At 45.3% G+C, this 26,488-nt stretch overlaps 1 protein-coding gene and 1 long non-coding RNA gene across 3 annotated transcripts in view; one reads left to right on the top strand and one right to left on the bottom strand.

Annotated features, from left to right (window-relative positions):
- The window catches only part of LOC147572710 (uncharacterized), a 44,442-nt gene extending 24,292 nt beyond the window's left edge, over positions 1-20,150 (top strand). The window contains exon 2 of the long non-coding RNA XR_015245977.1: positions 18,783-20,150. This is a non-coding gene — a long non-coding RNA (uncharacterized LOC147572710). The remainder of the gene's footprint in view (positions 1-18,782) is intronic.
- On the bottom strand, positions 387-23,495 carry SLC19A2 (solute carrier family 19 member 2). Of its 2 annotated transcripts, none has more exons than XM_025926296.2 (6): positions 23,070-23,495; positions 16,436-17,023; positions 6,814-7,036; positions 5,075-5,267; positions 4,588-4,729; positions 387-2,350 (listed from the first exon to the last, which is right to left on the bottom strand). In XM_025926296.2, the coding sequence occupies exons 1-6, from the start codon at positions 23,265-23,267 to the stop codon at positions 2,222-2,224; spliced, it is 1,473 nt and encodes a 490-aa protein (XP_025782081.1). In that variant the 5' UTR covers positions 23,268-23,495; the 3' UTR covers positions 387-2,221. The 2 variants fall into 2 exon arrangements, with proteins under 2 accessions (XP_025782081.1, XP_086549823.1); XM_086693697.1 differs by lacking the exon at positions 23,070-23,495 and adding an exon at positions 21,226-21,285.
- Between the last annotated feature and the right edge of the window lie 2,993 nt (positions 23,496-26,488).

Below are 26,488 nucleotides of genomic sequence, written 5' to 3'. Positions count from 1 at the left end.
GCCGTCAGCCCAGAGCCTGACGCGGGGCTCGAACTCACGGACCGCGAGATCGTGACCTGGCTGAAGTCGGACGCTTAACCGACTGCGCCACCCAGGCGCCCCAAAGGACGAGTGCTTTAAAAAGAGAGATGAGAGGTGCCAAGAGGAAGACCGAGAAAAACAAACAGTGTAGTGTGGTGCTAGAAATAACAGGGAAAATGACAGAAATAAGGGGGAGGAGTCAAGGTAAGGATCACAAAGCAGTGGGAGGAATTAACAGGATAACAAGGTTAAATACCAAGGCCAGGTGAGGGAAGGCTTACAATGAAAAGGTTTCAATACGTAATCCAAAGCTCCCACTGAAGCAAACAAATACATTTAAAATAATCTGAGTAAAAAAGAGAAAATAGGTTGTAAAATATTTATTTAATAAAAATAATTTCATAATTTATACAGAGTTGGATAAAATGTACAGATTTTTTTTCACTTCTCTGCAAAACTGCACACAGCACAACTTGCAAACTGGTCTGGGCGTTCTATAAATATGGTCACGTGCCAGGAGATGACCTTGTTATTGTCTTCAAGAAGTCAAGGCTCCAGTTGTGCACCACAAACTTTGAATTGAATTCTAGGGAAATATTGCTTTGGTAACATGAGTGATGTGATTGCACCACGGCCCATTTTATTAAAAAACATTAAATAAAGTCCCTTGAACATCACTTCTCTACTTGTTTCTGAGTGAACAATTCCCTACGCAGCAAAACCAAAGATAAGGTATAAAATTAGAGGCTGTACTTTCATAATATCGCTTCCCCTTCCCTTAGTGTTCTTTTCCTTCCCTTGATCAGAAGGGAAGGTGAATGGCAAATGACCTATACTCATCTGCATTTACTTCTGGAATTGCCGCTTACACTAAACAAATATGTCAATTCCGGAATCTTGAAACTAGTATTCACACTGTGTACCTGTGTTATTCTAAATAAATTAACCTAGGTTTTTTTTCAGGATAAGGCAACAAAGTTGGCTTTCAAATAGTTATCATGACTCACATACACCAGCAGCCACTTGGTAGACTAATTACAGAATTAAATGTGTACACAACATTTTTTCCAAGTACCCTGGAAATGGAACCACTAGCAATTATTATTTTAAGCAGATATTCCAAGATGATCCGCCCTTCGAAACAAAGGCAGATTTAATGTACAAAATGCAGGAATCAGGTCTATCCTAGTTCCTGTCCCACTGAAATAATCAAAAAGAGTCTCAGTTTTTGAAAAGGCCTTGTAATAATCCAACAAACCTAACTCCTAATGACATCTTGATCTTGGATAAGAAGGACAAAGCATATAAAAACTATAAATAGGGATGAAGATATTAAAAAAAAAAAAGACTTCTCATTTTATTCTGGAAATAAAAGGGAGTGCAAACACAAAATGAGCTGGTTGGGCTAGTGGTATCTTTAGCTCATAGATGATCTTCTCCTTATAGGATTAATAGTCCTTCATACTCAAGGCTAAAAGATAGGCAAATAGAACTTAAGTTTTCTGATTAGGTGTCTTCATTTCGATTTATCAGCAGGCCTCAAAACTTGCCTTATTTTCTAACTAAAAGAGCTTCTCTGGGAAGCATATGAATAACGCAAAAGTGTACTTCTAAAGACAATCTACACAAATACAAAATTGTCAAGATGGAAACTGAGAACATTCATACAATAAGTGTTTTAAAAATAACTAAAAATTAGAAATGACACACATTCCCAATAGGACAGAACACCAAACCAGAGCAAATATTGCCGGTGATAAAAACAACTTTCATCTGTAGAAACACAAATGCACATGAGTAACAAAGAGATACGAGTGAAGTTGAACAGACACAGGTGCTGTTGGAACATAGTATCCTGTGGCCCGCAGAGCCCTGGTCCCGAACCAGGCCTCTGAGACACCAGACTCACTGTCAAGTATAAATGCCACGTGTTGCTTGAGTGCTCTTGAGTACCCGGTTTTCAAAAGCAAGTTCACTTTTGTTATCAGAAGACAGTAATCCTTAAATTAGCTTCCATAAATAATCCGCGAGATAAACTTTGCCTCTGACTCCCCTAAACAGGATTGTTACTCTAGGAGCACAAGGTAGAGTCAATTGGCTGCTCTGAAGCCTTAAAAAGCACGTTCATAAACACGTCTACATACTAAAAAATTAAATATATCCAGGCACAGTTGCTGTGCAGAGTTTGCTAAGCAGTGTATCACAAAGTGGTTACTCGAGAACTTGATTCCGCGTCTTCTTGCTTTCTGCATTTCTTCATAATACTAACTGAACCACTGGCCAGGAAAACCACAGCGATGAGTGCAAAATAACCGGCGTAGATCAGGAACTAAAAGGGGTAGGGAAAAGAGGTAATTTAGAGAATTATCGATTACAAGAGGAGACATTGTATTGGATATAGGTGAACACCTCCTATGATTAAAGGTATATTCAGTGTCTCTATAAACCTTCAAAAAACACCGTGTGCTCACACGATGTGCCCGGCACGGGCAGCGCAAGGGGCAGCACAGCGTGGTCGTACTGAAGTCTGACCGCCTCGGCGCAAATCTGGACTCCGTCCCCGGCGAGCCGGGTGACTCTGACCGAAATACTTCATCTCTGAGCCTGGGTTTCATTTACAAAACGGGAAGTCACAATATCCCCCATTTTTTACTGGGTCACTGGGAAGGGATGAAATCATATGTGTTTATCCGCACAATGCTAAAGCTGATAATACGACTGCTTTTATTTTTGTTGCTGTTGTTATAATTGAAACTGCTTTTATTTTTGTTGCTGTTGTTACCATTGCATCACGGTCTCTTCCCTCAAGCTGATAGGTTAAAGTACGACCACCAGGCCAAATTCTGAAGATAAAGAACTTCTATTCCTCCCCAGAGGAGGGCAGTAGAGAGTCTACTATACTCCGCCGTAGGATGACTTTTTGTAAGAATCTTCTCTAGGCCAGTATTTTAAGGTGACTATACAGTTTATCAACATCTTCATCACCACTTTCTGAAAATAACTCACGACGTACTGAGAAGCTGGCTCGGTTGTGCGGTAAGAGTGTCACTCTGAGCCAGGTTCTTTACAATCTGGATACATTTTCCTATAGGAAACCTGTTAATTAATCATGGCCGAGTTTCGGCACAGCCTGCAAAATTCTGTAATCCCGTATTTTTAAACCCGCCGCTTCTACAGCAGGATGACAAGCACTTGGCTTCTCTCCCACCCTCCATTCCAAATCTGAGCGCCTAACCCTTGAGAAGTCCTCTCAAGCTTTTCACTGCTGGTAGTGACCGGCAAACAGAAAGTAATGCGCTCTCGCTCTACTCCCCCCACTCCCCGCCCACCTTTCTGAGGCACCACCATCCAGGGAGAGATAATTAGGCCTTGAAGCTGGTTTAAAGCCTAGCTTTGCCACATTACTACTGAACACGTGACCTTAAACACTGAACGTTACTTAACATCTCTCAGACTCGTTCTCTCGATGTCCAATCCTGCCTGCAGCTCTGTAAAATTCTATAGAGTGCCTGGCACACAGGAAGCACTTAGTGCACATTACCAACTGTGATTACGATTTCTCTTTTAGATTTTTCAGTACAAAGTTCATTACTGCTAACGTGCTGGGTCTCTGTATCGAAAGAAAACTAGTATCTTAAGCGTGGAGGGAATAATGGAGAAGGAATCATTTCGGCTGGGCTGGGGGTGGGGTAGGCACTTTTTGATTCAGTTGCCCATTCTGCCAAAGTACAGAGCAAGCCCCACCTACTAACTCACAATGCACGAAGGCATACACGACACACGGTTCCAGAATGAATAAGAGTGTCCACGCTGGCTTTGGGCGTTTGTGCAGGTGTTTTCTCAATGGGTCATATGTTAAGAATCTTACTGCTGTTCATCAGAAGTCATTACCTTGCTATTTGGGCGGGCGGCATTTTTAATAAAGAAGGGAGGAGCCTTCAGAAGGGTGAGTCGAAGCAGGGCATCTCACACACAGGAGCCAGTATTCCATGTACAGAATTAAAAATGGAGGGAAACGGGGGCACCTGGGTGGCTCAGTCAGTTGAGCGTCTGACTTTGGCTCAGGTCATGATCTCGCAGTTCATGGGTTCAGGCCCCGCGTCGAGCTCTGTGCTGACAGCTCAGAGCCTGGAGCCTGCTTCGGATTCTGTGTCTCCTCCTCTCTCTGCCCCTTCCCCACTCATGCTCTGTCTCTCTCTGTCTCTCAAAAATGAATAAATGTTAAAAAAAAATTTTTTTTTTTTTAAATGGAGGAAAATGATGGATGAGGCAGCGGAAAAGCTTGGCCTGGAGGGCACCAACATTACTTCTCGCCTCTGTCAGGCTCTCGAGTGACGCTCAAAAACGTTCTAGGTCCTCGCCAAAAAGATGACAGTCCCACCATCCTCCAGGGAGAAAAGAACTCAGGACGGGGGTTGGCCAAAGGAAGGAGGGAACACTCCTACTTTTTATTTTATATCTGTCTGTACTGTTTGAACTGGCTCGCAGTAGGCATGCTCGACTTGGTCACTCTGATCACCTGCCGTTATGACTGGAACACCTTGCGTGTCGAAACACAACTCTTACCTGGGTGGTAATTTCTAAGCCGAGGCCGCTGGCATCCACCACGATGAGAGTAAGCAGGGTCTGCAGGACCAGCGCAATGAAGGTATTGACACCAAACACTAGGGCGTAGCGCTCCATGCTGAGGTTGGCAGCGATCTGAAAACTTCAATAAAACAAAACAAAACAAAACAAAACACAAAAGGATGAGTAGACAGGAATTACTCCCCAGGTAGTTATGACTTTTGCTTCAGTTATGAAGAGCAGCCCCTTCTTTCTGCTGCTGGGCAATTCCCTTCCCAACCAAGTGAAAGGCACTTTGTTGCCAAACACTGTAAATCTCGTGCAGGCATCTGAACAGAGCGGGACTACGGGACCAAGGACGTAAATGAACCTCGCCCTCGAGGCTCCCTCGGGAGGAGAACCTACACTTTTCATGGGTTTGTGAAGAGACCAAGAAGTTTATCCTGTCACAGCTTTTCCTAGCACTTCCTTGAGGCAGAACACATACGTTGCTATAGTGATGAGTAACATGTAGATGATCCTGAAGACGACGTAGGACGTGTAGCACACCCAGATGTTCTGCACGGTATCCATGATGTAGACCGCGGCGGCGATGAGCAGAGAAAACAGAGACAGCATCATCTCCCCCCAGGTGGACCAGGATATTTTTATGTAGCCGACTACAAACACGGCAACAGCACCTACAAAATGCAGAGAGAAAAGCGCTCTAGTTATTTTGCTCCACAAACGCGATTTCAATCAACTAAAAATTCAGCTCGGGTTATTACGTTTTAAAATCTCGTAACTTACAAATAGGGTAGCTCAAGATTATGGAAGGCCTGGAAAGGCAGAGAATTTGGGACTTGACGGAATAAGTAACTTGGAGCCACTGAGAGACCACGAAGAGACCGAATGACAGCAGCTGGCGAGGAGACGGGAGGACGCAGACCCAGGGGTGCCGCCAAGGAACGGGGTGCCGAGGCGGACGCAGAGGCGGAAGTCAAAGAGAGCCGCTGCTTCCGGCCTGACCACATGACACGGCGGGAGGGATCGTCTCTCCTCCTGCCTGAGCAGCAGTCCAGAGCATGGCAAAAGGGCATCTCCTCTCTTTGGGAAAACGATGACTCTGGTAACCATAGCTAAGATGTGCAGAGTGCCTTCTAAGTGCCAGACACAGTCAGAAGTGTTTACAGAAAGCACGGAATGCCGTCTAAAAACCTTATGAGGGGGCGCACCTGGGCGGCTCAGTCGGTTAAGCGTCCAGACTCTTGATTTCAGGTCATGATCTCACGGTTCGTGAGTTCAAGCCCCGCACTGGGCTCTGCGCTGACAGCGTGGAGCCTGCTTGGAATTCTCTCTTGCCTTTTTTTTTTTTTTTTTACGGTTATTTATTTTTGAGAGACGAGAGAGAGACACACACGGCACGAGAGGGGGAGAGGCAGAGAGAGAGGGAGAAGCAGAATCCGAAGCAGGCTCCAGGCCCTGAACTGTCAGCACAGAGCCCCACGTGGGGCTCCAACTCACGAGCTGCGAGATCGTGGCCTGAGCCAAAGTCGGATGATGCTCGGCCGACTGAGCCACCCGGGTGCCCCTCTCTCTCGCCTTCTGTCTCTCAAAGTAAATAAATAAACATTAAAAAAAAAAAAAAAAAAAGAACCGTATGAGATAGGCCAACAAATTAGAACGGGACGACAGAATATAATGGTCAAGGACGCAGTCTCTGAGTTCAAACCTTAACCCGACTACGTACCATCTGTACTGTCTCGGGCGAGTTATTAACCTATCAGTCTGGGTTTCCTGAACCGTAAGATGGGGATACTAACTGTAACTGTCTCAGGAATTTTGTGAGGACTGAGTTAATATACCTAAAGTCCTTAGGACAGCATTTGGTACATATTACCACTCAACGTGTGCTAGTTATTGTCACAGACTTGTATCATGCCACTCCCAAGCGTCACATCAAGTGACGGAAGCACCCAAAACACCCGGAGATGGCGCAAACCCGCATAGGAGGACAATTCTGCAAACCAGTACGCTGGGTTTCCCAACAGGGTATAAAGGACTCCAGTTTGCGAATCGCGGCCACCCGCAACAGGAGCACTGCTGAATTTCTCCCTAAATCAGAAAGCCAGAGCTCAAAACAAATAAACCAGGCCTTGGGGGTCACCTCCAGTTCCCGAGGGGAGAGAAAAATCAGATCGTGGCGGACTTAACCTCCGGGGGAATGTGCCGCCCCACACTGCTTACCCAGGAGGGTGGACACGGCCTCCACGCCGCCGTTGTAGATGGCAGCATCGCGAGAGGGCATCACCGTCTCCCACAGGCCCTGTGCGTAGTTCACGACCTGGAAGTAGCCGCAGGTGGACAGGGCCCACCACACAGACCAGCAGAGCAGAGGCCGGGAAGAGTAGCACATCAGGAAGTCATCCCACAGGACCTTCAGCACGAGGAGCCGCTCCGGCGTGGGTTCCTTCACAGCAGAGAGAAAGGTGCAAATATTGTGAAGGCGACTACAGAAAGCAACTGTATAGACCCGGTTTTCTATTTGTCTTTTTCCTTGTGAAAGGCAACCGCTTATTTATTTTTACGCATCTAAATGTCTTTTTCATGTTTATTTACTTTGGAGAGAGAGAGAGAGACAGAGCGTGAGCAGGGGAGGGGCAGAGAGAGAGGGAGAGACAGAATCCGAAGCAGGCTCCAGGCTCTGAGCTGCCAGCACAGAGCCCGATGTGGGGCTCGAACCCATGAACTGTGAGATCATGACCTGAGTCGAAGTTGGACGCTCAACCGACTGAGCCACCCAGGTGCCCCTATTTTTATGCATATAAATGGTGTATATACAGGCCTACCTCATTTTGTGGTGCTACACTTCACTACACTTTGCAAATTTGTGTGTTTAACAAATGGAAGGTTTGTGGCAACCCTGTGTGGAGCCAGCCTGTCAGAGCCAGGTTTCTTCTAGTATCTGTCCCTTCATGTCTCTGCGTCACATTTTGGGAATTCTCACGAGATTTCAAACTTTCTCATTACTATTGCATTGTTTTTAAAGAATTTTTTAACGTTTATTTACCTTTGAGAGAGACAGAGAGAGCATGAACAGGGGAGGGTCAGAGAAAGAGGGAGACACAGAGTCTGAAACAGGCTCCAGGCTCTGAGCTGTCAGCACAGAGCCCGACGCGGGGCTCGAACTCACAACCTGCAAGGTCACGACCTGAGCCGAAGTCTGACGCTCAACCGATTGAGCCACCCAGGCACCCCTCATTACTATTACATTTTTTATGGTGACCTGTGAAGTTACTACTGTTGTTGTTCTGGGGAGCCATGAAGCGTACCCACAGAAGACGGCCAACTTAATCAGTGCAAGTTGCGTGCGTTCTGACTGCTCCACCGACTGGCTAGTCTCCCTCCACTTCCCCCTTTCCTGAGACACAACGATATTGAGATGAGGCCAAGGAATAAGCCTACAGTGGCCACAAAGGGTTCAAGTGAAAGGAAAAGGCGTACGTCTGTCACTTTAAATCAAAAGCTAGAAATGGTTAAGCTCGGTGAGGAAGGCTAGCCGAGAGCCTGGACGGGCAGAAAGCTAGGCCTCTTGTGCCCAACAGCAGCCAGTTTGTGAATGCAAGGGAAAAGTTCTTGAAGGAGATCAAAAGTGCTACTACAGGAAACACGCAATTGATAAGAAAGTGAAATGGCCTCATCACTGACATGGAGAAAGTTTCAGTGGCCTGGATAGAAGCTCAAACAGCCACAGTGTTGCCCCGAAGCCAAAGCCCAACCCGGAGCAAGGCCCTCGCGAGCTCTTCAATTCTGTGAAGGTTCAGGCAGCTGAAGAGGCTGCAGAAGAAAAGCGTGAAGCCAGCACAGGCTGGCTCACGTGGGTCAGGGAAAGAAGCCGTCTCCACCACGTACAATGCAAGGTGGGGCGGCAGGTGCTGGTGGACAACTTGCAGCCGGCAAAAAGATCGCAATGTGCTGAAAGCCCAGAAGGTGGTTAGCAGTTTTTAGCAAAGTATTTTTACACTAAAGTACATGCATTGTTTGTTTGTTTGTTTTCAGACATACTGCCATTGCACATTTACAGTATAATGTAAACACAACTTGTAGGTGCACTGGGAAATCCAAACATTCATTTGACTGGCTTTATTCCAATGTTTGCTTTATTGCGGTGGTCTGGGACAGGAAATGCAAAATCTCTGAGATGTGTGTGTGTGTGCACGTTTGTATATATATATAGTACGACTTTTTCTTTTAGTGCTCTATAAACAGTAGCATAGCTGCATGTAATCAACCCAGCAACGATGTACTGTTTACCAAGTGAAGGTAGAAAGATGGTCAAAGACTGCATGTTTCAGCCAAAGCGAGATGCCACCCCACATCTCCCCACACGGTGGCAAGCGATGTTCAGAATAAGCAACCGTTAGTAACCTTATTAAATCACCGGTCAGTTAGGGTTTGTCAGTGAGAACTTCCTATCCTTAAAACTGACCGATTCACTGTAGAGCAATGGTTGAGACAGAAACCTTAGGAAAAACCAGACCCAAATATTAGCAGCAGTTCTCCACTTAGAGGGTAGTAAGGTGATTAGTGATTTTAATTTTCTTTCCTACGCTTTTTATATTTTATATCACCCAATGCTTGTACAACGGGAAATACTACCACTATAATGAAGTAATAAAGCCACCGCGTTTGTAATGGGGCGAACCGAGGCATTACCGAGCTATGTGCCATCCCCACACCATGCCACAAAGACAATGTGAAATCCCAGACACCCCAGGAGAAGTCTCTAACTCCTATCTAAGGTCTAATTTATCCAAGTATGCCCTACTTCCTGAGCGACAGGAACTTACACTTTTGTGGCTAACATGGAAAGGCAAGAGGAGAGAACCCAGATGGAGCAAAGGGGAGCTCATCGTGAAGCAGCACATAAGCGCCAGGATGTGTGACAGGAGCCACGTGCCAGATCTGTAAATACATTAGTGGCAGCCGCACAATTCAACCTGCTCTTGTTGGTTGGAGGCCACATGTCTTGAGGGGCACGAGAACCTTTAGGTGTAAACAGCACCTTCCAGTAGGTAGAGTTAGGTGTTTGCCAGACCAAGTTAAATACCACTGTTTTCTCAGCCCCGTTGTGCAGAGGGAGACTCATCTGTAGCCAAAAACAATGGCTGGGGTGGAAATTTTCAAGCGCATTTGCTTCTTTTATTAAGTGCTTTTGAAGGACACAGTCCCGATACTAACTCTTGCTACAAACAGCAAACGTATTTTCCTGATGACAAGAGGACTATCATTGTTTCCTCTGCTGGTGATGTTCCAGTATCCGAAACATAGTAAAAACGTACGGAGTGAGCCTTAACTGATGGGAATAACATACATCTGGTTTCAAGAAACAAAACAAAGTAAAATCTGTATCAAGGAAGAACTGGTGTTTGAGATAGACTTTGGGAGACAGGTAAGATGTGAATAGAGAAATAATGAAGAACATTCTAGGCAAAGGAAGCAACAAAAGCACGGGAGAAGATGCCGTTGTAGTATATTTGCAATTTAGCAACAGTAAAGTTCTCTCCACACATCAAGAGCTTCTAGGACACTCTCTCTCCTGCTCTGGCCTGTTGTGCACTTATTTTGCTCCAAGAATAGTCATTCTTGCCTTGGCCTGGTAGGCTCACAGAGCCTTAGTTCCTAAACCTGAAGTTAGGGCGTTAACAACCTGCTAAGAGTTGGCTTAGAGGCCTGTCTTTGGCTATTCTTTTTCAGGGGGAGATGACACCTGAAGTTCAAGGGCATTAAGCTGTAACAGGGAGGGGGTGCAGCCATGTACACACTCCCTCCCTTCCATCCCAACTCAGACATACCCATTGGCAGGGGTCTCACTGGAGACATCCAGAGGGAACGGTTTGTGACCACAAGGGAAAAAAGGAGGGTCGAAAGGCAGACTATGTCCTTCACACAAGTCTCTACACAACAATTGTGGCTTTGTGCTCAGGGCCAGCCTGGGGGAGACTACCAGCCCAACACAAACCTCCCACCAGTCACTAGCACCATTATGGTTCCATTTCTTTGGATTCCGAAAGAAAGCTATTTTGCATGAAAAGACATCGGAAAGCAAGTATTACATAACACTGAGTAAAAAAAAAAAAAAAAAAAAATCAAGTTACAAAACTACATGTAGATTATAATTTCATTTACTATAAAATGTATACCTATGAATACATACACATGTGTATATGGAAAGAGATGTTTAGGAAGAAGGTCACTAAACTATTAAGAGTGGTAATCTTTGGGAGCAGCAGTTCAGAGGATTCTGAATTCTTTTTATGTAGTTTTCTGTTTTGTTTCATTAAAAAAATGAAGTAGGAGTCTTTTTTATAAAATCAGTAAAAATTTTTTTCCTATTCAGATGATATATCTATTAGCTGTATATTGTGTGTGTATATATGTGTGTGTGTGTGTATATATATATATATACACACACACATATATATATATATATATATACACATACATATATAGCGACTCCTGAAATTAAGTAAATAAAGGCCATTTCTCCCTGAAATGCTAGGAAAATCTCAATGGAATGAGAACCAAGCAATATTCCATAGTTGGGCCTACTCACACCATCCCTAGGCTCAGCTCACTCGTTTATCAAAATGGGCACGTGGTTTCAGATTTCACTCAAAAAAGGGGTTCTGACGCTGTCTTAAAAACAAAATAACAAAACTTGGAGTTATTTCTCTACCAAGGAATAGGGGTCTCTATTATAGAGGATTTTGAAGTCAACTAGATCTGGGTTTATTTTACTGAGAGAGAGAGAGAGAGAGCACACATGAGAAAGAGAGAGCGAGCAAGCACGCAGGAGCAGAGAGAGAGGAAGAGAGAGAATCCCAACCAGGCTCAGCTCAGCGCAGAGCCCGACGCGGGACTCGAACCCACAAACCGCGAGTTCATTACCTGAGCCAAAATTGGCGCTTAACCGACCGAGCCATCCAGGCGCCCTGATCTGGGTTTATTCTGACTGTGCTGTTTTCTAGGTGCCTTTGGGTGAGTTATCTGACATATGCTTCAGTTCCCTCAACTGTAACATGGGGACAGTGACACCTACAACACAGTCTTAGTAAGAATTAAACGAGCTCATGAACCTAAGATTCTTAGCACTGTCCCACAGTGTTAAGTGGGAGTACAGTCCCACTGTACTTAGCACAGCACCCAGGTTAAAATGAATGAGAGCTGAGACGATAATGATGAAGTGTGACAGAAACACACCTGCCTGCCTGCAGATGGAACCAATTTCTAAGCCTTAGGCTTTTTGCTACAAAACGGAAATGAATGTTTACTTCAACAGGCTATTGGAAGAACTAAATGAGGACTGTGCAGTATGCAGCAAGTGCTCAATACATGCTCCTTTCCTCTGTACTCTATCATGACTCACTTATGCAACCAACAAATATTGACGGGTGCCTATACTGCGCGTTTGGCAATGTTCTAGATCCTGGGAATACAGCAGAAAAGTCCCTGTCCTCCTTAAACTGACATTTTGGTAAGGAGGACAGACGATAAACACACAGACAAGACAGCTGACAGTAAGAATGATACCATGAAGAGAATAAACAGGGTAATGGACTGGCAAGTAGTGATTAAAGCTGACTTCTGAGTTGATACCTGAGTTGACATAAAGGAACCAGCCATGAAGATGAGAATGAAGGGCAGTCCTGCCTGAGAACTTCCGGATCCAAGTTCTAAAGTGGGAATAAGTGCTGTGTTTCAGGTCAGTGCCATGCGGCGCACAGGGGTGAAATAAGGTCAGAGAGGTTAGCAAAGGGTCAGATTGTATGAGGTCTCATAGTCCGTAATGAGAATTTTCGAATTTATTCTACACACAATTGGAAAATATATGGGGGAGAGGGGAGATAGGTAGGGTTTAATGCCTAAACTGTGAAGATTTAAGTCAAGGGCTGATGACTGCAATTAAACCACTCCTATGATATTATGTGTTCCTTACCTATCAGAAGAAAGTGCCTTCAGATCAATCAGTTCATAAAACTCAGTATTCTAGAGCTAAGGAAAGTTTAGTGATCATCTGGTTTAACATTCTACATTTAAGAGTAGCCTCGGGGGGGCCCCTGGGTGGCTCAGTCGGTTAAGCGTCTGACTTCAGCTCAGGTCATGATCTCAGGGTTTGTTATTTTGAGCCCCGCATCAGCACAGAGCCTGCTTCAGATCCTCTGTCTCCCCCCACCTCTCTCTCTCTCAAAAAAAAGAGTGGCCTCGGTTAAAGAATTAGTGGTATGGAATCACTACCAGATTCTAGTGACATCTTTCATAAGGTTAAGACCAGAGGTAACCTGGTCATTCCCTCATTTACATTGTGGCATTTAATACTTGAAATAACCCGGTGAGGGAGACAGACAAATGAGGAAATTAAGTCTCAAAGAATTAAGAAACGTGCCCAAGATTACCCTGCTGGTGAGTACAAGAGCCCAGGTTTCAACTTCCCTTCCTTCGAAATCCACTATAGTGTGCTGCTGGAAATGATCTTACTTGCATACAAAGTAGAAACACTAATTTTGCTACAGTCAGTGTTCTATAAAGCTCAAACACACACATACGCCAAGAATGCGAATGCTTACTAACAGCAAAGGGCATCTGTCTACCAATAAAAGTATAGGTATGTTAACAGGTGTCATTTATTAGGTATTCATTACGTGTCATGGGCTGTGCTAAAGAAGTGGCTTCATTTACATCATTTCTAGCGAATGAGCAATTTAAAATAAAGCAAATCCAACTACAAGGCAAGCACAGAAGGAATCCCGCTTCCTATTTAGGAAAGAAAATCACCAGCTCTGCTGTAATGTCAACACGCTGGGCCCCACGGCAACAGGCTCATTCTGAAAAGGACTCACAAACACCTTAAGGTAACTTGCGGACAAGGGCTATCGCTCTGACTCCTACTTCATCTTCCCTTTCCAGAAGATCAAGATCAAACCACCCACCCGTCTACCTACCCCCTTTTTTTTTTACTCTATTTACTACAGTTATGATTTATGGTTCAGTTATGGGCTTTGTCAACTTCAAATGGCACTATGATCCCCGACAGCCATGTTCTGACTCTCCTTCAGGCTCGTGAAAGAGAAACAGCATTGTCTGGGCCCCGAACAGCTGTCCAGCAGTCACGACCGCCTGTTACGGGGTCAGCAGCAGAACCAAGGATATCATGGAACTGACCTGAGTCTAACTTTTACCACACTGTAGCCAACACGATGGTTCTCACCATGCTGTCACCCCAGGGAAAGACTTCATGGAGTGAAGTACAGATCAAGGGGGGTCTCCTATATGCTCTTTAGTTATGTTTCGGAGGATATCAGCGCAGTTCTGCATAAGTCACTAATCTGTGTTCCCAATCCTTATCTCTAAAATGAGAGGGTTGATGAGATCTAAAGTCCCTTGTCACTGTAAGATGCTCTGATGGTCCTGTGACCTGTGGGTAGAATCACTTCTAACTCTAGAATTTCATAATTCTTCAGCATGTCAAGTACTGACATCTTGCGTTTCTATAAACAACAAACATCAAGTTGGTCTAGGACAGAGTTTTTTCTAAGTGGTAGGTTACAGCTCATTAACAGGTAATAAAGTCAATCCAGTGGGCAGTGATCTGCATGATAAAAAAAATAAACTGAATGGAATGCACCAGAATCAAGTGTTGTAAAACCTGCTTCAGTTATATCTAAAATATATACACACCTATGAATGGTACTGGTTCCTAAGTAAAATGTGTTTCTTTCTTACTATGTTTCTTACTCTTTCTTACTATGTTCAAAATGGTTTACAACTTACTGGTCTATAAAAATCTTTAGAACTATGACCAATGTTAATATTTAAGATATATATGTATACAGGTATTATATGTATGTATATGGATACTAATTTCCGCTAAAGCCATTTCACATCTTTGAAACAATTAACAAAGGATCCTTATTCTTTTTTTTCTACTACACGAGATCTACAGCTTTCTACTTTTTTGTACTCCAGATGATTCTAACTCTTTCCCTCCTCCATCAGCCCTGGGTTGACTTGCCAACATGAAGGAACTGGCAATTCATTCCTACTTAATCCCTGGTCTTTTGACTGATGCTGCTCACAGGTGCCCCAGTAACCCAAGTTTCACAACGAGTGTCACCTAAGCTCAAGCTCTTTGGGATGAATAACCTACGTTTCAACCGGTAACCACAAGTGGATGGTGGGGGTAGGCAGAAGAGAGGTAATTAGATGCCACATTGAAACAATCTGAGTTAACTCCAGGGGAGGAGCCAAAGACTTTCCTCCTGTAGGCTCTCTCCTCTCCTTCAGCCTATAAGGCCCCCGGAGCATGGTTTTAGGACTGACAGAGCCCACCTGCAAAGTGAGAATTTTAACAGGCTTGTTTCCAAACATGTCCCATGAAAACTGAGACCAATTCGGTATGGTTGGAATGAACCTTGCCCCTCACAGCTTACAACCCGTTGGAAAGATAAGAAGCCATAAAGAAGGGTGAGTGATTGGGGGAAGCAATTAACCTTCCCGGCTAGCCAGAGCAGATGGACGGATTATTCAGATGCCATACCTCTCTAAGAGACAATTTCATAGCCACACTTTTAATTAATAGGTGTTCCGTCACCCACCTTAGATTTTCCTCTTGTGATTATCTTCTCTGTGGTACTCATTACTACCCCGTTCTGGTGAAATGTCATTTGAAAATGAATTATCAGGGGGCGCCTGGGTGGCTTAGTCGGTTAAGGATCCGACTTCGGCTCAGGTCATGATCTCGTGGTTTTTGAGTTCAAGCCCCACATCAGGCTCTGTGCTGCTTGGGATTCTGTCTCCCTCTCTCTCTGCCCCACCCCACCTCCCCACCAAAATAAATAACGTAAAAAAATAAATAAATAATTTAAAAAAAAGAAAATGAATATCAGACATTGCTTCCAGCACACAAGAGGAAGAAAACTTTCTAACCTTAAATACTTTAGGCATCAATTCAGAAACTGGAAGATGTTCATCATTTATTGGAATCATTTCAACTATTTATTCAGTAAAAATTTCAGAGGGCTTTCTTTGTATAGCCAGTAAAGATGAGGAAGAGACAACTCCTGCTGTGGCTTGTTTTTTTGTTTTTGTTTAATTAAAAAAAAAAATTTTTTTTTAAATCCTTTTATTTATTTTTGAGAGAGAGACAGTGTGTGAGTAGGGGAGGAGCAGAGAGAAAGGGAGACACAGAATCCAAAGCAGGCTCCAGGCTCTGAGCTGTCAGCACAGAGCCCGATGTGGGGCCCAAACCCACAAACTGTATGATCATGACCTGAGCCAAAGTTAGATACTCAACCGACTGAGCCACCCAGGAGCCCCAATTTTTTTTAATTTTTTAAAAAATGTTTATTTATACTTAAGAGACACAGAGAGAGAGAGAGAGAAATGGATAGAATCCGAAGCAGGCTTTAGGCTCTGAGCTGTCAACACAGAGTCCAATGCAGGGCTCAAACTCACGAAGGGTGAGATCATGACCTGAGCCGAAGTAAGATGCTTAACCGACTGAGCCCCGCCCCCCCTCCCCCAGGTGCACCTGCTATGGCTTCTTAAGACCTCTCTGACACAAGCAGTATGATGTGGTGCTGGTCTGACTTTGGAGGTTATTCACCTCAGGACAGAATGTATTGGCCATCCCTAATATAAATCAGCCCTGTCTTTAATCAATAAATGAATGAACCAGTGAACCAACCCAGGATAAAAAACTGGGTCAAGATGAATACAAGGGCTAGCAAGAGGGGTTTTCCTGTCTGTTTTGTCATCGTTGCTCTAACAGCCAGAGCCGCCGCCGCAAGGCGTCTAAGGCCACACCTACCGGCTCCTCCGTATTTAGAGGCATTTTTGACTCCGGGTCCTCCCACCCTGGAAGGTGGTTTGCAGCCGTGGTGTTGGTTACAAAGCCGCCATTCTGTGCCTTGATGCCATTCGTTCTCTGGCAAGTGGAAGGAACGTGGTGAAAGAACAGGCTCTTCTGTGGCATGGGCAGAAACCAGGCCACGGCAAAAGCCACCGAGACACAGGTAAGAGAGATGACATTCAGGCTGAACAGGGACCAGCCTGCCACGGAGACGAGGATCTGCCCGAGGACGGAGCCCACCGTAAAGCCCACCAAGGTGGCACTCCGACAGTAACTCGTGACCTTCTGGTACATGGTCAGGTCTACCACACTGTAGATATAAGAGTAATAGGCGATTTCAGTGGCTGTGGCGATGCCATAGAAGAACTCCAAGAACTGAATGGCCAGCAGTCCCTGGGCGTAGAGCAGCATGAACCACGTGACAATAAGGCTGAGTCCCTGCAGCAGGATGACGGGTTTGTACCGGAGGTAGTCTGTGGCAAGGAACACAGGAAAAAGCAGCACCAGGTACGAGTAAGTCCATACTGGGTAAATTTCATTGAAGACCTGATAAAAAGAAAAAATTAAAAACCTATTAGCGAGATCAACGGACCGGGGATATTCATAACAATTTACTCTCATAAAACAACCTACCAGCACCTCTGATAAATCCTTACTGACCGAAGAAGTCTCGACAGCAATTCTGATAATTGGAATATACTTCCCCGTTTCCGCCCCATCATCTTTTTTCTTTTTTTAAAGTTTATTTATTTATTTTGAGAGAGAGAGAGAGAGAGAGAGAGAGAGAGAACACACGTGCGCATGCATGAGTGTGAGGAGGGGAGGCGTGGAGAGAGAGAATCCCAAGCAGGCTCCACGAGGTCAGTGCAGAGCCTGAGGCAGGGCTCAAACTCATAGACCGGGAGATTGTGACCTGAGCCAACACCAAGGGTCGGATGCTTAACGCTTAATGGAGTGAGCCACCCAGGCACCCAACCCATGATCTTTTTCTGAAAATCCTCCCCATTCATCAAGGCCTCGTTCAAAGCCTTCCTCATCCTGGAAGACTTTGCTGGAGCAGATAATATCTGTACTGTAACATTCAGAGCTCTCCATACTGCTTTGAACAATAAGCAGTGTTGTCTCCCCAATTAACGCAGAGTGCTGGTTCCTAACCGTGGTTGCACATCTCCCGTGGAGCTTTAAAAAATTTGGATGCCCAGACAAAGGCAAGTCTTTACGACCTCCCAGGAGATTTTATCTGAGCCAGAGCTGAGGACCACTGCCTTAAAAGGGTGGACTCTTGGGGCGCCTGGGTGGCGCAGTCGGTTAAGCGTCCGACTTCAGCCAGGTCACGATCTCGCGGTCCGTGAGTTCGAGCCCCGCGTCAGGCTCTGGGCTGATGGCTCAGAACCTGGAGCCTGTTTCCGATTCTGTGTCTCCCTCTCTCTCTGCCCCTCCCCCGTTCATGCTCTGTCTCTCTCTGTCCCAAAAATAAATAAACGTTGAAAAAAAAAAATTAAAAAAAAAAAAAAAAAAAAGGGTGGACTCTTCAAGGGTTGACCTGCCACGGCCTTCCAGTTAGCCTGCTGTGTGGATACGTGGCTCAATAACTGTGTTGGAAATGGATAAATGTTTGGGAATGATCATCAATTCTTACTTCTACCCACAGAATAGGGAACCTTGATCCCACTGTTTGATTAGGTTTCTCTGATTTTCAGTTTAATTTCTTTGGGGGAACAGGTCAAGAGGATAAGTCTGTCCTACAGTCTTGACAGAATAATTATCTGTGGATGACAGGCTTATAGGCAGCTTTGATGTCCTTTTTGCTTGCCTGAAATATGAAAAAAAAATAGAAGTTTTTGTTTTCTTTTTAATGTATTTTTAAAGTTGGGATAAAGTAGAGGTATCTTTACAATAAGCGTTCTACCATAAAGACCCCGCTGGAATTTCACTCCCATCGTTTGCTGTGTGATTACAGGCAAGGCTTTTGTTTTTTTTTTTAGTTCCCTTTAGCCTTAGTCTCCATTATCAGTAAAAGAAGGGTAAGCCCTGGGGCGCCTGGGTGGCTCTCTACTCAGGTCGCGATCTCATTGTTCCTGGGTTCGAGTCCCGCATCGGGCTCTGTGCTGACAGCTAAGAGCCTGGAGCCTGCTTGGGATTCTGTGTCTCCCCCTCTTGAGCTCTGTCTCACTCTGTCTCTCAAAAATAAACATTAAAAAAAAAAAAAAATTTAAGAAGGGTAAGCCCTGCAACCACAGGGTTGTCTGCTGCAAGGACTAAGTGAGAGAATACATGTAAATCATTCATTCCACTTTATTTACAGGTCTCAAGCCTTGAGGACTGAAGCTGAAGCAGACCCTTTGGGACAACATAACTACGTAAATCAACTGTACTGTCATCCCCACCCTTGCAACATCAATCACCATAGGAGACTTTCCCCTCTCTTATGCCTACCCCAGGGTCTAGCGAGGTCCTAGTGTGGATACAGGGAAGCCAGTTTCTCAAATGACCATTTCAAAGTCTGGATCGGTGGCCCCAATTTTTAAGTGCTTTCTGAAAGGCAGGCTTTGCTCAACCAACTGAGCCACCCCGGTGCCCCTCATCCTTTCAAATATCAACCTAAAGTGCTTATATGTGTGGGTGGAATCCACTCCTAACGCGAAACCACGGTTATGATAAAGATGAGGAAAAGTAACATTGCCAAACCTGTAAGGCCGCGTAGTAACGAAATTAAAGGCAAGTGGGGTGAGGTGTGACGGTGGGGGAAGGGATGGGTTCTTGTTTACTCATTCTAAATACAAGACCGATTTCATCTCCAGTGAAAGAGATCAGCCCAAGATGAATGAATGTCCCTCTCACAGTGTTATCAGCATTATAATAGCAACGTCCGCTGACATGCACACACTACGATACCAGCCTTACCTACATTGCTTCGTTGAATCCAGCCAGCCTAAGTGGTAAATGCTTTTATTATCTCTATTTTACAACTGAGGAAACTGGGCCTTACAGGAAGGTTAAGTAAATTATCCAAAGCTAGCACAGCTAGTAAGTAATTGGTAGAGGGAGGATCAGAACCTCGCTATTCTGAATCTACCATACTGAAAAGCCTCATTTCTTCAACTGGAAACCTGTTACCGATCATGGACTACGTTCCAGGGTTACTTCTATGGCCTGCGCCTTTTTCAACCAGTATGGAGGTGCTTTTATAGGGCATTCACAAAGACCTAATGACCACACAATCACCAGAGCTTAGTCACTGGGTCTCCAAAAGATCCTTTCTCTTTCAATGTTGCCACCGACAAACTGTGACACCGGAAAATGTTTCTTCGATGGGTACTTTTAATCTTGAAGGGAAACTTCCTCCGTGCAAAAATGTACAAATTACAGACTCTTATTGTCCATACCCTAGACAATACCTTCTTATCTCGGGTAAAATCTGCCATGTGAGCAAAGGGAACTGATTTTTATCGTCAGATGCCTGCCCCCAGTCTTTGGATCAGTTTGCTTGCGTTTTCTTTGAGATACAGAAAGTTAAGAGAGAACAGATGTTCATCTTAAGCTCTAATTCGATTTAGACTTTATTTTAGAATCAAGTTCCAAGTAAACAAGTAGCTAATAAGCTCTTCTTTACACAACACTTCAAGCTGTATGGATATAAAATAAAAAATAAAAAATAAAAAAAATAAAATAAAACTTCTGAACCTAATTAGGATATATATTCATACGTCATTATAAGAGAGCTAGGAAATACAGACCTTGAAGGAGAAGAAAGGTAGAGGCTAACAGAAAGAGATCAGCAGGTAGGTATGGGAAGCTTATTCCAAGCAGAGATATCACAACTTTGAGCACAGGCTAGTAGACGAGAAACTGGATATACTGGATTTTGGACTAGAAGATTAATGTGGACAGAGCTTGGGCACATGGAAGAAGGCAAGAAGAAAGACGTAGCAGAGGCTAAGGCTGTCAAGGAGGTAAGAGCCAAATTCTGTAAGACTCTGAATACCAGACAGAATAGGTAGAATGTTAAAAAAGAAAAAAAAAAAATCAAAGAAAGGTGGTGAATGTCGAATCATATGCTAAAAAAGATGAAAGAATAAAAAAGTGTTGGTGACATGGAACTCTATTTTATTAAAAGACTGGCTTTCAACTATTAGAACAGAGTCCATTTTTAACCTGTTTAAAACTTATAAAGTGGTACCTAAAACGGGTTAACATTTTTCCTGAAATCTAAGAGGAAAATCCTTCAAGCATGCAAAGATAGAGGAAATTCTGTCCTTCTCCTTCTTTTGCTTTTGGACTTGGTTAACCATAGCTCCATTTAAGATGATCTAAGTTGGCCCTTCTGAAGTCTTCTAGGGGTAAATACAAACTTCAGAACATCACTGACCATGACCTGACATTCACTGTGCCTAAAAGTCATATAACATTTTTCATTTAACTGCCCACTGGTGAAAGCAAGCATTAAGTCAGGAAGGAGAACAAGTTGTCTATTTATTTCAGTTCTTAGATATTCCAAAAACCCAGGGTTCTGGAGAGGGTGACCGGAGCCATACTGTGCACCAACAACAGAATCAGCCCAGGTCCAAGGTACTCACGAACAAATGACACTCCTTTCTAGACCACCAGATTTCTCTTCAAACTCTGCCCTCCTCCTCCTCCAATTTGCAGGCACAGGAATGTGCTAGGTGTTTGTTACATAATCAGCAAACATTTACGGGCCCTAGCACCCCTGTCCGGCCCCAATGCCAGTGAACATATTCTCTCACCCCAGAAGGCTCTGAGTAGACAGGGCACATGATGACACATGACATAACTCTCGGCCCAGGGCATATGACAAAACAGATCAGCTTTCAAATATCAACACAGAGAGCATGTTTCTTCTCCCCATGTGGCCCTCAGTCCAGCAAGGTGAACAGACTGTGCAGATCACATGGCAGTTCACATGAAATTTTCATTATTCGCAGCTCAGGAAGTATCATTTCTGCTTCAGAGTCAGTAGTAGTTCTGGGTCTCCAGAATCATTCTCTCTCATTTACTGCAGTCATTTTCTTCTTGTAAAATTATTCTGTTCACAATGTTAAAATGTTAACGATGTTAAAATTCAAATAGGGAATGAATAGCTGTCACAGTCCTTCGTGGAGTGGTCCAAAAGACTGAGAAACAGAAGAGGTGAAGTTGGGTAAAAGTCAGTGATACTTGCTGAAGGTAAGACAATATGAGAAATTCAAATGAAACCCTCAATCCAGGATCCAACACCGACTTTCAATTCCCTGCTAAGTGTCCTTGAAAACGGAAAGGCAAAGCCAACAACAAACTGGACTGTGAATAATTATATCCTGCTCTGGCCTGTTATGCAGGGACGGTGAGTTGCTACTCAAAAGAGGTGATTACTAACCACAGGAAGAAGAGTAAACTTTAAATGGAAGAAGTATTTCACAGCAACTAGGGCAGGGAGGGGAAGGAAGGAAAAGTAGGCATAGGAAAAATAATAAATAGTTACTAATAAATGCTCACTCATCTTTCACCCTTTGTAGTGTTCTAGAAAAGAATACCAGGCTTCAGCTTTCAGGCTTGTGGTTGAAAAGCAAAACTAACAGCTGTGAACCAACAATTCACCATGCAAGACAAACTGTAATTAAATGCCAATTATGTGATTCCATCTCAGTATCTGCTTTTATCCCAGGAGGTAGGATTTGGGGGCTGGGGGGCAGCATGTCCCTGGACAACGTCTCACCTAAATAAAAATCAAAACAAATTAAGGGGACGGATAGTTGTTTGTCGTTCTGCCCTTATTCGAGCACATCCAAAAAGCCTCAGCTAATTAAAAGTCAAAACAAATTAAGGTGATGGATTTTTGTTTGCTGTCCTGCCCTTATTTGAGCACATCCATCCAGTCAAAGGTAAACAAAGTAAGGTATGGGAAGGAGGAGGGTGCGGCTGGGAGAGGGAAGATCCATTCCGAAAGCAGGGGTTACTCCGCACCTGGTTCTCTGCTTTCTTCTTTTTTAAAAACAAAGTTTGAGAGCGCGCGCGCCACGTGAGCAGGGGAGGGGCAGAGACGGAGAATCTCTAGCAGGCCCCCGCCGTCAGGGCAGAGCCCCCGCACGGGGCTGATTCCGCAAACACGAGATCGTGATCGCAGCCGAAATCAAGAGTCTGAGGCTTTCCGACGGAGCCACCCAGGCACCCCATGGTTCCCTACTTTCATCATTTACTAAACCTTTGTCCAAAGTACAACTGGCGGTTTCCACTTTTTTATCCGAGTACCCCGCAGCGCCCCCTCCCGCCCCCAGCAGGAACTGCTGGACCAATCTGAGCGGAGAGCAGCTGAACCACAGAGCAGCGTGAGGAGCACGCCGCCGGCAGCACACGTGTGCTGGGGCTCCCCACCCCGACACGAGCCATGCCCCACAAATCCAACCGACGCCAGAAAAACGGCATGGAGTAGCGCAGCGCCGGCCCCGAGCCTCCTGCCAGCTGCGGAAGGGCAAGAAACCCCTGCCCAGAAAGCCTCCGGGGAGCGAGAGCCGTTCCACTCGCTCTTTTCCTGAGCCGCCTCCCGAGCGCCGGCGGTCGGCCGCGCCGGCCCCCAGCCCGCCGCCGCGCCTACCTCCCTCTCCGTTAGGTTCTTGTCCGGCCCCAGCAGGTAAGGGGTCAGGAAGGGCTCGGACGGCCTGAGGCTGGCAAAGAAGCCGTAGGCGCACAGCAGCGCGGTAGGCAAGAACCAGCACTCGCGGGGCACGCGGGCCGTACGCAGGAGCGCGGTGGCCGCCGCCGCCCGTCGGGACACCGGGCCGGGCACATCCATTCGCGGTGCGGAGGGCGGGGACGCGGCCCGGCCCCTAGCTGTTCCCTTTCCGACGCCCGCCGCGGCGATGCTCGAGCGCTGCCCCGGCGCGGGCACCTGGACCCGCCAGCGGCGCCCCTCGCCCTTCGCGGCGGAGCCAGGTCGCGCTCGCCGAACCGCGGCCTCCGCGGGCAGCACTCCAGTCCTCCGCGGCTGCGGACGCCTCACATGTTGGCACCGGAGCCCCAAAGCGAGACCCGCCCCCGGGTCCGCCCCCCGCCGCCACCGCCCCCGGGCCCGGAGCCAATCGCCGCGGATGCCTGGAATTGGACTCTTCTCCCATTGGTGGTCGGCCCAGCAGAGGAGAATCGGCGCGGGCTGAGCGCGAGTCCGCTGACGTCCCCCGACCTACCCTGCTAGTGCCGAAAGTCATGGAGGACTGCGACTGGGAAAGCGTGCTTCTGGAGCCGGTGCGCGGCAGTCAGGCCGAGAGTAATCGGAGCACGCTCGCGGGCGGCCTGGGGTTCCTCCCCGTGGGCCTAATCCCCACGGAACGGAACGCGCTCCTCCACACACTCAGACTGTGGACTGGTTCTTAGTCACAGTCCCTCTGGACGCGCGTTTATTCAGACTCTCCTCACCGGAGACTCGGCCAAGATTTAACCTTGGGGCGGGGTGGGAGGGAATGCCAAACCTTTCCGCCTGCAGCTTTCGTGTTTTAAATTGCATTCGTCTGCCACAGACCCCAGAAGCCCGGGATCTAAGCACTCGGGGCGTTTACCAAGACACCGAACGGAAGAAAGCGGGTAGAACATTTAGACGAGGAACGAGCAAGACGCTTAACAGAAGGACCGTAATGGAGTCCTGATGAAAGGGCTTTAGCTTTATCTCGGTCCTCTTTGGAAGCAGGGTACAAAGAAAGCAAACGGATCCGTAGCGATAGCCTGTGTTTTAAAAGGAAAGTGGGAAATCCTGAGTCACTAAAGCAATCAAGAAATATCGATCTCTTTATTAAAAACAAAGAGTCTTGGCATAATTTTCAAGGGCAAAGCATGACAAGAATACCCGGTGCTTTCTCTCATCTCTCTCTCAGCCTCTTTCTGCTTGACTCAGCCTGATTCTCTTCCGATAACTTCCACCGCATACGGAGCTGCACCATTTAAAGCATTCTTTTCCTGTGTGGTATTTGCAAAGTAGCAGATCCTGCCAGAAGCTCACAGAGTGCATTTTTGAACTCTCTATTTTGCTTTAATACATGTTACTACACACGGAGCTCAATTTCCTCCTGTGACAGCAAAGAACACTTTTTGCAACGAGATACATCAGCCACAAAAATCAGTGGGGGATGGGATGACCTAACAGGAAAGGGAAATTTTTGTTTTTAAGGCTGCACAAGTGAATACACCAAAATATGTGAGTTGGTTAATCTGAAGAAATGCAGTTGGTGGTATTTACATCTGTCGGTGAGCCTCAAAGTGTGATCCAGAAAGCCCTGGGAGTCCTTGGAACCTGTCAGAGTTCCAGAAGGTCAAACTTACTTTCATAATAATACTAAGACTTTATTTCCTTTTCCACTCTAGAGGCTACCTGATATGCGATGAATCATCACTCCAAAAGCTAAGAGCATGTGTGCTTGTACCGTTTGGTGTTTATTAAACTTTCCAGATTTAATTTCTGATCTGGAAACTAGCAATAGGAATAAGCCACAAAAACAAAAAGTCTTTAGTTTAGGGTCCTCGATAACAGGAATCTTGAGACCAAAAAGTGAGAACATCTGATTCTCTATAACACGATTATCGAGTCCCCTAGACTCCAGCCATAGTATTTACCTCTCATCATGACTCCAGAGAGAACACCTCTGTCCTCTTGGCAATTGCTTTGTGCATTCAGTGCTGTAGCAGAAGAAAAGGAAAGAGAAAGAAAAGCAGTAAAGGCCTCAGAGAAGTCTACCTGTTCAGAACAGCTTTCTGTCCCTTCCAAGGCTTAGACACCTGAACTGTGTTAATCTGTAAATCACTGTTTCTGAAAAATTTCCTTGGCATAAATCACTTAGGCACCTCAAATCCTCTTTGCAATGTTGAGCATGAACAGATAATAATTGTTCTGGAATTGGGTAGAAAATGTCTTCTCTGAGAGGAATATTTCTCTTGGAGAAATGTATTTCTCTTGGAGAAATGTTTTTCTCTAAGAGGTCCCACTAGGCTGAATTCTAAGAATGACCCCCAATGGCCCTTGCCTTTGTATAATCCCCACGCCTTTGAATGTGGGGTGGAACCCGTGAATCTGATAAGATAATGCACCTGTGATACATTATACAGCAACATGAGATGATCCAGGTGGGCCCAATATAATCTCAAGAGCCCTTTAAAAGCGGAGAATTTTTTTCCTGCTGGTAGCAGAAGAGAAAGAGCTATTTGAAGAGTGAGAAAGATTCGATGTTCTACTGCTGGAGGGGGCTCCGTGCCAAGCATGTGGGCTCCTTGTAGCGGCTGAGACCGACTCTTGGTTGACAGCCAGCAAGGATTGAGGATTTCAGTCCGTCAACCACAAGTAACTGAATTCTGCTAACAACCTAAAAGAGCTTGGAAGTAGATTCTTCCTTGGAGCATCCAGGTAAGAGTCCATTCTGTCCAACACCTTAATTTCTCTCTGTGAAACCCTAAGTGAAACTTGGGAACGCACCCAAGCCCACCTGGACTTCTGATCTTTAGAACCACGAGCTGAATTGTTGTTGTCATTGAAAAAAGAGTACTAAATTAAAAACAAAAATGTGGGGCGCCTGGGTGGCGCAGTCGGTTAAGCGTCCGACTTCAGCCAGGTCACGATCTCGCGGTCCGTGAGTTCGAGCCCCGCGTCAGGCTCTGGGCTGATGGCTCGGAGCCTGGAGCCTGTTTCCGATTCTGTGTCTCCCTCTCTCTCTGCCCCTCCCCCGTTCATGCTCTGTCTCTCTCTGTCCCAAAAATAAATAAACGTTGAAAAAAAAAATTAAAAAAAAAATAAAAATAAATAAAATAAAATAAAAACAAAAATGTAATATTATTACATTTTTATGACATCTTATTACATTAAACTGTAAGGTTTGTGGTAATTTGTTAAGCCACAAGAGGAAACGAATGCAGAGGAAAACAGAATATATTTTGAAATTGAGGTACCAGTCACATAAGATTGTCCATTAACCGTATTTGTGTGAACAGCTCAGTGGCATTAGTACATTCACAGTGTTGTGTAACCATCATCGCACC

This window comes from Puma concolor, chromosome E4 (genome assembly GCF_028749965.1).
Source record: "Puma concolor isolate L17-30 chromosome E4, mPumCon1.1.hap2, whole genome shotgun sequence".
Lineage (NCBI taxonomy): Eukaryota > Metazoa > Chordata > Mammalia > Carnivora > Felidae > Puma > Puma concolor.
This window is presented reverse-complemented; position numbering and strand designations above follow the sequence as displayed.

What these genes read in the sequence shown, in the direction of transcription:
- SLC19A2 (XM_025926296.2), bottom strand. Translation starts at nt 23,267, where the DNA reads ATGGATGTGCCCGGCCCGGTGTCCCGACGGGCGGCGGCGGCCACCGCG. An exon ending in CTCTAAATACGGAGGAGCCG is followed by an intron (nt 7,037 to 16,435) that starts GTAGGTGTGGCC and finishes TCTGCTGTGAAG; the next exon opens with GAACCCACGCCGGAGCGGCT. An exon ending in GGCCGTGTCCACCCTCCTGG is followed by an intron (nt 5,268 to 6,813) that starts GTAAGCAGTGTG and finishes TGCATTTTGTAG; the next exon opens with GTGCTGTTGCCGTGTTTGTA.